The sequence below is a fragment of the Dendrobium catenatum genome, unplaced genomic scaffold, assembly GCF_001605985.2.
Source record: "Dendrobium catenatum unplaced genomic scaffold, ASM160598v2 fragScaff_scaffold_1574, whole genome shotgun sequence".
NCBI classification, from domain to species: domain Eukaryota; kingdom Viridiplantae; phylum Streptophyta; class Magnoliopsida; order Asparagales; family Orchidaceae; genus Dendrobium; species Dendrobium catenatum.
In genome coordinates this window covers 241,170-252,642 of record NW_021320036.1, presented here as the reverse complement: position 1 = coordinate 252,642, position 11,473 = coordinate 241,170, and the positions used below count along the sequence as shown (strand labels likewise).

The window sequence follows — 11,473 nt, the reverse complement described above, 5'->3', positions numbered from 1 at the left end:
TTTTTTTTTTTTGTCATAGCCATCCATCTGCAAACTCACATCATGGTTATGCTTACACAATGATAATTTTCTTTGTGATTTACTAACTTTACCACAATCATCATAACATTAAGACATGCTCCACATCTTCATGTATGCCCCAATCATCATATTCAAGCATTCAACCTAATGATCTCATCATAAGATTGCATCACATTCATCTATAGGGAAACATGTCACAACTGTCTCTCTTGGACATAAATCAAATTCGTCATCGCTTATGATAACACTACTCCCAACTCGGATTGTGCCTCATCTATTTGCATGGAATTTGGAAGTGGATAATCGTGATACTAATTTCTATCAGTAGTGGATAATGTCGATTGCGTTGGACCATATCATTTTTCTCACTATTATTTTATAATATCAACCATCTTAAGTCTTACTATATTTATATTTAATTGATTGCATATATTATTGTAAATAACAACGACAAACAACATTTAGGCCTCGTTTGATAGCAGAACTCCTGTAAAATTTTGGTGAGAAAAGGTTATTTTAAAATTGCATTTTTCTAACGGAGAAGTACAAATAAAAAACTTTGAAAATCGTTAAGATTATGGGGATTTAAAAAACACAATGTTACAAAAGTTATGCATCCAAACAACAATCGAATTTTTTTTTTACGTTACAACGGAAACGACACTAATTAATCTGTCTCAAACAAGGCCTTACTCTTATCTTTAACAACTTAGCTTCCAACATACTATAACATTAATAATAAGCTTTATAATTGATATATTATATTCTAAATAAAAGAGAATTTTAAACCCTGAAAATAAAAAGAGCTTTAAATATTAAAAAAAAAACATATTGAGGCAAACCATTCACTAATTATATATAATTTTTTTATCACATTAATATCCGTAATGATATTAACGTCATTAACTCCAAAAAAATTTTGAACACATAAATATATTAGAAAACTAAGGGAAATATCATTCAGTGGCGAAGCATCTTACATCCAAATCTCAAATTAATAAAAAAAAAAAATCGTTTAAAGGCCCACTGCTCTTTTTACAGGCCTATGTGGTTTGAGTTCTCAAACTAGGGTCCAAACAGCCCAATTGGCCCAACCCTCCGGAACCCTCTCGAATCGGAACATGCTGTATCTGTTTTTATTATGGGCAGGAAGGGGTAGGTGAGGAAGAATTGCTCAATAATAATTTGCTAATTGTTGCGTCCAAGAGTATTCGCGGCAGTTGAGAAATATAAAGTTTATCGTCTTAGCATTGTACGAAAATCCGGCACGCAATCAGATAAGAGAGAGGGTTTTCACCAAGATTTTTACGTGGAAAACCCAAAAAGGGAAAAACCACGGGGCCTTGCCCAGTTGTAAAGTTCCACTAGTGTTTTTGCATATTACAAATGGCTGATTCGTCCCACAAGTCGGGACAATCAGAATACAATTTGTTTCTTCCATGAAGTTTACAAAGTTCTGCAAATTCCCGGCGTTTCCCGAAAATTCGGCAGAGTTCCGGTGTCTTCATGCGGCAAGAAGAGCTCTGGCGGTGGTCGAGGAGGAGAGGAATCGCCTTTTATCCTTTTCCTTATTCTTCTCTTCTTCTTCTCTCTCTTCACTTGAGTCCCTTTGGTGTAGAATGAGGGCTCTATTTATAGTTTTTATGGAGTGGCATAGCCCATAAATAGGCGTGAGATCAGGGGCAAATTGGGAGTGTTTTGAATGGACGGCCGATATCGAATCCTTTGATCATGCACCGTTCGTTGGGCATTTGAAGGCCTTAATGATGTTGCAATTCGGCGATCTTGAGCTCGTTGGATTCGTCTCGTCGAGCCGTTCGATTCGAGTATAAGCTCGTCAAAATCAAAGACCGTTTGGTAACTCAAATTGCGGTTTGAACCTTCCAACAGCGCTTTGAGCCCTTGATTCGGACTCATTTGGGCTCGGATTGGGTTGATGTTGGTGTCGTTAGGTTCGTATTTCCTAGACGCTCAGTTTGACTATAAGCTCGCTGAAATCGGAGTTCAGGTGCTCCCAAAATTATTTTTTGAAGTTTCCAACTAGCTTTTGCCTCGAGATTCGTGCCCGATCAAGATAATTTTTGGAGTATGTATCACTAATAATAAATAGATTTACTTCTTATATGTACCCTTTAACATCCATTTTCTTAATTAAGCCTCATTTCAGTTTAGAAAATGTATTTAAAATAAGATGAGCCTATAAGATTTTTTTTTTTTTCAATTGGATATAGTTTAAAGTTAGGGGGATTTTACATACATAGTACCCAAATTAAAAAGATTTATACATTTCATAACTAAATATAACTATTTTTATAATAGAACACTTTGGTAAATGAGTTAACGAAATTCATGATGATCTTCATTGAACTCGAGGAAGTTATGACGAGATATTGACAGTGATGATGCTGACATGCAACTCTTGTGAGCTCCCTAGCTCTCTCGCGCATCTTTGCCCTCTGCTTTTTCTTGTCGTCTCGACATTTTCTCTCTTGTGTTCCTATCTGCAACCCATTGATGTCAAAAGAAATAAGAAAGTTGTTATAAGAACTCATTGTATGAAGATATCAGCGAGATAAATGACATGGTGAAGGAGAAGTCACAATAGTATCTCGTTGGCAAAAGGCTTTTATTGGATCCCAATGGGTAAGGAGAAGAATAGTTGACGATATGTGTGTATCTACACAAAAAGTTCAAATCTAATAAACTTTAACTTAGTCACCATTATCGTTAACACCTTAGCCCTAAATCCAGAACCTATGCCACCATGCCATCAATTTTGCTGTGAAAAATCTCTCTAAGTGTCAATGATGTAATGTAATTGTAATGAAGAATGAGAAAGCCATTAAGTCAAGTCCCTCTTCTTGGATGACCTCCATGTGAAGATTGAGAACGAAGAAGGGGAGCAGGCGAGAACGATGAAGAAGAAGGAAAATATTTTATTGTATTCTTGTCTACCGTATTACAAATACAAGAGATATATATAGATGACTAATACACGGAGGACATTTCTGGAATGCTGACGTGTTAGCTATCTTAATGGTGACTTAACATTCCCCCTCAAATTGATCGTTCGAGGATCGAATGGTCAATTTGGAGCGAAGTTCCAGAAATTGATTTATTGGAAGGGTTTTTGTTAGAATATCGGCAAGCTGATCCGATGAACCAATGTGAGCGATACTAATGGTACCTCTTTGTACATGGTCCCTAATAAAATGATAGTCTATTTCGATGTGTTTGGTTCGGGCATGGAAGACCGGATTATGTGCGAGAGCTATCGTTGATATGTTATCGCAGTAGATGGTGGTGGGAGTGAGCTGTGGGATTCCTAGATCAAAGGCCAATCGCCGAATCCATATGACATCTGATGTCGCAGCCGATAGAGCTCTGTACTCTGCTTCTGTTGAGGACCGGACCAGGAGATCAGATTCGGTCCTAGAAAGGAGCAAAATCCTGAGATTGACTTACGATCGGTGGGATTCGCAGCCCAATCAGCATCTGTGTAGCACCTGAGTTGTAGCGGACCGTGTCGAACTGGAAGACCGAACTCAACCATTCCTTTGATATACCGCATCAGTCGTTTGAGTACTTGATAATCGCTGTTGCGAGGATGGTGCATCTGCTGACAGATAGCGTTTGTAGTAAACGCGATGTCCGGTCTAGTGATGGATAGGTATTGAAGAGAACCAGCGATTTTGCAGAACAACTGTGGATTAGCGAAAGGGTGATTGTCTGGATTTGGTTACACACAAGGTGATGCAGGGGACGGTGATGGTTTACAATCCTCGAATCCTGCAAGGGAAAGAAGATTTTGTGCGTAGTGTGATTGAGACAAAAAATAACCGGTTTTAGTTTTGATCACATGTATTCCGAGATATAAGGATATGTCGCCGAGTTGTTTTAGACTGAACTCCAATCGGAGGCTGTGAAGAACTTCATTTAGCTTGGTCGAGTTATTTCCGGTGATGAGAATATCGTCGACGTAAATTAGGACGAACAGTTTTGTGTTGTTGTTTTGAAAACATAGAAGCGATGGATCTGCTGTGCTGAATTTGAATCCGAGCGTTTGCAAGAAGCTGGTTAGCTTGTGAAACCATTGCCGTGGGGACTGTTTTAAGCCGTAGATGGATTTCCGCAGCTGACACACATGTTTCGGGTGTTTCTTGTCCTCGAAACCTTTAGGTTGTCGCATATACACCTAGTCTTGAAGATCACCATGAAGGAACGCGTTTGACACATCCAACTGTTTTGATTGACCAGTTATGAGTTAGAGCAATTGTAATAAGCATTCGAATGGTTACCATTTTGGCGACGGGACTGAATGTCTCGGTAAAATTGACTCCGAATTCTTGCGAGCAGCCTTGTGCAACAAGGTGAGCTTTGTATTGGATGATTTGACCGTCGGGATTGAGCTTCGTTTTGAACGTCCACTTGCTGCCTAGAATGGGCTTGTCTGGTGGAGCTGGAACAAGTGTCCGGGTATTCTATTTTTGCAATGCCAGAAATTCGGAGGACATAGCTTCGCGCCAATGTGCGTGCTTTACTGCCAGATTGTAAGAAGTGGGGGTGTTCTGCGATGTGTCGGTAGCGGATAATGTGAATATTTGCTTTGGCTTTGTGATCCCTGAGCGTAGGCGTGTTTGCATCGGGTGTCGAATTGGTGCAGAGAGGGTAGAAGAATCTTGGAAACTTGTATCATATATAGGCGGACTGGCTGATTCAATGTTGGTTGTGGCTGAGGAATCAGTGGGATGAGGTATCTGCTGGATTTGATTGGAAGACGCAATGTCCATGGTAGAGCTGGTGGATGAATTCAGAGTTGAAGTAGGTACCAAAAGAAGAGGAGAATTGTTCTTAGGCGTTGCTTCCTCGGTGGATGAAGAGACAGTGGAGGTAGCAGCGTATGGAAATATATTTTTCATGGAACGTCACATGCCGCGATATGTAGAGCTTCTTGTGAGCTGTGTCGAAGCATCGATATCCTTTATGTTGAGTGGAATACCCAAGAAAAATGCATGCATGTGAGCGCGGATCTAATTTGGTACGAGCGTATGGTTTGGTCCAGGGAAAGCATAGGCACCCGAACGTTCGCAAGTGATTGTAGGATGCCGGTGTGCCATGTAGTAGAGTGTAAGGAATTTGATCGTTAATGGCAGCCGAGGGAAGTCTGTTGATAAGGTAATTTGCCGTGGACACGGCTTCGGCCCAAAATGAATGTGGAAGTTGGGAGGCGTGAAGTAGAGTTTTGGTCATTTCAAGTAGATGCCGATGTTTCCTTTCGGCCGTTCCGTTTTGTTCAGGTGTGTGCGGACAACTGATTTGATGCCTTATACCCTGTTGAGCCAAATAAGTCCGGAACTCATTGCCGAGGAACTCGCCTCCTCTGTCAGTTCGTAATGTTTGAATTCTAGTATTAAAATTAGTTCTGATTAGCGCACAGAGAATTTGAAATTTGGAAAACACTTCATCCTTAGTAGAAAAAGGATTTAACCACGAAAATTTTGTGTAATCATCTACAAAGATAACGTAGAATCTAAAACCATTTAGCGAAGTAGACGGAGCCGGTCCCCATACGTCCGAGTGGACTAGTTGGAACGGCTTATTACAATGTGAAATACTACGAATAAACGGTTGTTTGTGACTTTTCGAAACATTACACGAAATACAAACAGAATGAAAAGAAGACGACGAGATTTCAGGAAGCTGAGAGGCAAGCTTGCGGATCTTGCGGACGCTTGGATGACCTAGACGATCGTGCAAGGAAATCTTGGGTGCCTGTACCGTGTGAAGAGCAGTGGCTTTAAGGTTGGTAGGGACTTAGATGTGGTAGAGACCATTGCGAATTGGGCCCCTAAGAAGAACTTGATTGTCCTGAAGATTCTTAATGACAAATTCGTTAGCGGTAAAGGAAATTGAAATATTATTGTCAGATGTTAATCTTGATACGGATAAAAGGTTATAAGAAATCGACGGAACGTGAAGTATATTCTTTAGATTAAGCTTACTGTTAGACTCGGGTAAGGGTAAAAGTCCTTGGCCCGAGTTCTGTATCGACAAATTGCTTCCGTTAGCAATCGAAATCGTATCAAAGCCGTTGTAAGGTGTGGATTGTTGAAGATTGCCGTTGTCAGAGGTTAGATGGGATGATGCTCCCGAGTCCAGAATCCAGTCGTTGGTTGCGGTTTGTTGTTGTTGAGCAGTAAGAGCCCGTTAATTCGACGGAGGGGCATAAGTTAAATTGCATCTATGCCAGCAATTCAGTGTTGAGTGACCCGCCTTTCCGCATATCTGACATTGAAGGCGCTGGTTCGAACTTCTTGCAGACGTTTGAACATCGGAAGACGAGGTTCGATCCGCGGGAGATTGACGAAAATTGTTTTTCTCGCGGAACTTGTTCTGTTTGCCGCGGTAATTGGTGGAACGGTTTGTGAAAAGCGCCGTGGAGTCTGATGCACGGCTTTCTTGTAGTTGTTGGTGTTGTATATTGATCTCTTCGCTAATTAGCAGAGAATAGAGATCGTCAAGCTGGATCGGCTGAAGCGATGTCCTGATAGCCGTCTTGAACGGATTGTAGACGGCGGGCAGTCCGTTGAGAATATATAGAACGATATCCTCAGTGTTGACGGGCGAGCCTGCAGCAGCTATGTTGTCCACGATTTTCTTTATTTGATCAAGATACTGAGATATGGTCCGATCCTGCAGCTGTATTTGGTGTAGCTCATTCTTGAGCTGAATGACCCTCGACCGATTCGTGGGCTGGAGTCTGCGCTCGAGGGTTGTCGAAACATCGTGAGCAGTGCGGAGCGTAATGACATATGGCAAAATAGCGGGTGAGATAGTGGATAGCAGAGCCGACACTAGATTGCGGTCGATGAGCGTCCAGCGATTTCGATCAGTTTCTTCGGAGTCTGGTGGACAAGAAACCTGTCCAGTGAGGTGTTCGCCATACCCGTTTGCGGAGAAATGCTGGAGAAGTTGAAGCCTCCAGATCGAGTAGTTTTCAGTTGTGAGGGAGGTAGGAACGAGATTCTTGATATTGGATATCAAGAATTTGAGATGGGGAGGAATTAAAAGCTCTGTATCGCGATTGACGGTTGCAGAGGAGGTCCGGCGAGATCCGGCGGAGTCTTCTTCTGCCATGGACAGAGGCGCGGTAGAGCTTTAAAGCTCTGATACCATGTGAAGATTGAGAACGAAGAAGGGGAGCAGGCAAGAACGATGAAGAAGAAGGAAAATGTTTTATTGTATTCTTATCTACCGTATTACAAATACAAGAGATATATATAGAGGCAAGAACGTATTACTAAGACGTTTTATTCCCTTACTCTACTATCACATATATTCTCGGACGTAACAATATCATATGTAACATTAATATCAGTATAAATTTAACGAAGATGAAGTTCATTCTTACACAATTTATGCAAGAATATTCTGATGTAATAGTTTTTTAATAGGAATTCATTACTACCAAATTGGCGAGTTCTCTGAGCTGGCGGGATTCCCCGAAGGCCTTGAGGAAGGAGGCTACATTCTTTTTCGGGTCAGGCCGCGACAGGCAAGGATCATTGGCTTGTGTGGGTTAGTGAAGAATCTCATTATCTGCAGCACAAGACATTTAATTACTAATCATATAAGCCAGTAAATACTTAAGAACAAGTATCTTGAATGAAACTTGCAGGCTTCTAACCTCGGACCAAATCTGCGGAAAATCTCTTTTACTATGGCTCCCATCAGATCCCAACAGCGCCGAGAGGTCGCCGTCGCCATCGTTCACCCCTGGCGCCTTCACGTTGCTGAAATCCATACCTGGAGGTATTACCTATAGGCCATAAAGTTTCGAACTCGTCAGGCAGAACTAATCAAATTTTGAAAACAAGAGATAAGCATAAATATATTTATGTATATGTACCGCCATGGATGGCATGTAGCGGCCGAGACATCCGACGCCTCTCCGCCTCCTCGCCCTAAGCTTCCTCTCAATCCGGAGATTAAACCCATCGTACATACCCCACTGCTCCTCCACCTCCTGCCACGTGCTCGCCACCACCATCTCCGCCGCATCGAGCCCCCTCTCCTCCCCCTCTATCCGCCGAGAGATTCGGTAAGCTGCCTCCGCCTCGGCTCGACCAGCACGCCCGGCCCGCAGCAGCTGCTCGAGCTTGTTCCGGCCTAGCGAGTGCCCAGTGACCACCGTAGGGACGCCCAGCGCCTCCGCGATACGCGTTGCAACCTCCGCTCCATCAGCGTAGTGTCCGTGCACAACGTACGGCAACAGCGGGAATTCGTCGCCGGCGGCGGCGAGGGAGCGGGCGACTTCGGCGATGTGGCCCAGAGCGCGGTCGGCGAATTCGGGGAGGTGGGGCCAGAGGGATTCTTTGGGAAGGTAGAGGTGGCGAGGTCCGCAGGGAAGGCGGATTATGTAGGCGCTGCAGTGATCTGAGTCGGAGTATAGAGGATCGAGGTCGGCGAGGCAGGAGAGCATCTCAACGGGCTCGGCGTAGGTGGAGTCCACCTCCGGCGAGCAAATCTGGCGGGTGAGTAGGTCCACACGGCTGACGCCATTGGTGGAAGCCAGAGCTCGTGCCAACTCCACCACATACTTCACCTGGTCATTTTATCAAGATAGATCTAATAAGCAATATCAATGCTAGATTCATTTAAGCGAAATGTAGTTTTTTAAAGAGAAAATTTTTCTTTTTAAAAAAATCGAATCTAAAAAAATTATAAAGAATGGAGTAATTCTATACCACCAGCACAGGTAAATTTGGGACTATACTTCAGTTTTGTTTTCCTATTAATTATGTTTTGATTCTGATTTTTAGTTTGTTTTCTTCTTTAGAGTTCAGAATTCGTAAAAAAAGCGTTCTTGTTATTAAGGGCTCAATCATAGATAGTTTTATCATATCAACAAGAGAAGACCGTTAAAATTTGAAATCTCACCTGGCCTCCTGTATCGGAGTCCCTTCCAAGTTCCATGTTCTCCCCGCGCACCAAACCGTGCAAACTAAGCAAATCAACAAAGACATAAGCTTTCATTATCACGATTCAACCCCTGATCAATCGCCATAACATATATCAACCTTTCAACAAAGGAAGAAAGAAGCAGAGAGAAGCCCGTCGAGAACCTAATGAGTACGATGTACAATCGATTGGGCTTGCGGCTTTCATCTCCTTCCTCTGGTGACCAAATCCTAGACTCGGAGTGCAGTTTTGACATCGTCGGAGACTCGACCGCCGAGCTCGAACCCTTCTCCTTCTCCCCTTCAGATAACTCGGAAGATAGATCCTCAGCTGCATCCCTGCTCCTCTTCACCAGCTCCAATCTCATCCGCGCCTCGTCCCACTCCATCTATTTCCCCAAATCATCAGAAAACTTTAAAACACAGAGACGAAGAAATAATCGAACACCTGTTTCTTCTTCCGAGCAAGATGCCAAATTCTCCAGCACATGTTCTCCATCCTAGTGCTCCGTTCCTGGCTGTTGCGCTTCGCCACAACCTGAAAAGCAAAAGGCAAAAATTTTAAGTGATTGATTACAGTTCAGAAAGGAATTAAAATTAGATTTTTGACTGGTTGATCTTTTTAGGGATTGGGTAATGGAGTCAAAGCACCTTGATCCAGGTCTTATGAAGGTCAGCATCGTCGAAGCGGCTGACGACCTCCTCGACGAAGTAGCGGGCGGGGCTGAACCGGGGAGCCGGAGAGCCTTCGCCGGAGGCCAATTCCACGGCGTCGGGAGATGAGAGAGAAAAAGAGTTGAAGGAGGAGGAAGAGGACTGGTGGGGTTTTGGTTTAGAGGCGGCACCCGCGTCCAAGATGGCTTCCAAGTAGCCGTTGATCCACTCATTTCCCGCCATTTTTCTCCCTACTTCTTCCCCAACGACTACTGCGTTTATATAGAGGGATTGGAACTCTGGAAAGTTCATATCGAACGGCTGTGATGCAGGGAATTTATGACGTGGCGGAACAAAAATGGGCATCAAATACGTTCTACCTGTGCTGGATGGCTTCCGCTGAGGCAAGGACCGGATGCTCATTCAAAAAAAACTTGTCCTTGACCAAAATCCGTAATTTTCTTTCGTTTATTCGATTTCATGGCATATGCTGTGTTCTGATATAAAGAATATTCCTACTAAACTAAGTATAAATGTTATTAGGAGGGTTCCATTTTTTGAGATTTCATGACCACGTACCTTTTGTACTTAGTAGACCAGGTTTCTGTTTCTCGAAACATAAATTGATCAAGATGCATTTGATAATAATACATATATTACTTAATATTATGCTATGAATGCAAGAAAAAGATGGTTGTTGTGTGCCAAAATACTTGCAACATGAGAGAGGAGAAATTATTACATACAGGGTCCGTATGCAATTTTTCTTCTCGACTCCAATCACTTGGAGACATGTATTTTCTCTCTTTCGTACACACCTTGTGTGCACGAAAGTAAAAAAAAAAGTCCACCCGTCTTCATGTGATTGGAGTCTGGACACCACGCGTAATAATTTTTCAAGAGATAGAGAGTTTGAGGTCTTTGCTTTGCTCGAAGGTTTAGCACACATAGATAAAAGATGAGTTGTAAGATACAATATGATTTTTACGTTAAAAAAATCAAAATGAGAAAATCATGGGGCTCAGCCCAACTGAAATGTTTCAATTAGTATTTATCATCGGTTTAAAATGTTGCATTTTCTCATATTTGTCAAAGATGTTGAACAATGTAATAAACATAAGCTATATAGAATGAATTAAGTGGTGGAAGTTGAAAGAGATATTTTCAAAGATCATTTGATGTTTATTTGGCACTGTTCTGCTTTGAGAAGGGGAGATAAAAAATGAAGACGTTCATAATAATATTGATGCTGATGTCGGTAGTTAGAGTTTATGTTAATGATATGCATCGACTTTATGCCAATTGTGTGCAAAGGTGGCAATGATATGTAATGAAGTCACTAAGCGTCTGTGTATCAAAGTGACAATGGTCGGAGGTTTGAACTCAGGTGGCGGTGGTCAAAGGAATATAGTATGAAGATGATGGTTAGAAGATCATATCAAGATTATTGTGGTTAACGGATCATAATCAGACAATGGCAGCCCAAAGATCGTAGTAGAGTAATAGTGGTCAGGAGACCGTATGTAACACCTATTGACTCATAATATAGTTGCACCTGTTCTAACCAGATTTGAAAAAGTAAATCTACTGAATTTTTCCATTTGAACTCATGTACATATGTTTGAGAATATTTTGTATGTATGTGTTTTGAAGTTGATCCCGGGGGACCATGTGCATATTTGTGAAATAAAAAAATTTTCCCCTAAGATGTCGTGCACTTGGGTAGGCGATATTGCGACACTAAGCTCTATGAAATTTAAAAAAATTAATTAATGCTACAGTGATGAGGGTGGCGCTTGTTGACCCCATGTTTATAAGAGGTCATCAGGACTTTTCAC

General features: G+C 42.2%; 1 protein-coding gene across 1 annotated transcript in view; it reads right to left on the bottom strand.

Moving 5' to 3' along the window:
• Positions 1 to 10,073, bottom strand: part of LOC110108196 (probable sucrose-phosphate synthase 4) — a 22,558-nt gene extending 12,485 nt beyond the window's left edge. The window contains 8 exon segments of the mRNA XM_020838731.2: positions 7,490 to 7,578; positions 7,581 to 7,620; positions 7,709 to 7,840; positions 7,931 to 8,626; positions 8,962 to 9,025; positions 9,102 to 9,370; positions 9,430 to 9,519; positions 9,633 to 10,073. Of these exon segments, the coding sequence (XP_020694390.2) occupies positions 7,490 to 7,578; positions 7,581 to 7,620; positions 7,709 to 7,840; positions 7,931 to 8,626; positions 8,962 to 9,025; positions 9,102 to 9,370; positions 9,430 to 9,519; positions 9,633 to 10,058 (1,806 nt within the window). The 5' untranslated portion in view covers positions 10,059 to 10,073.
• Between the last annotated feature and the right edge of the window lie 1,400 nt (positions 10,074 to 11,473).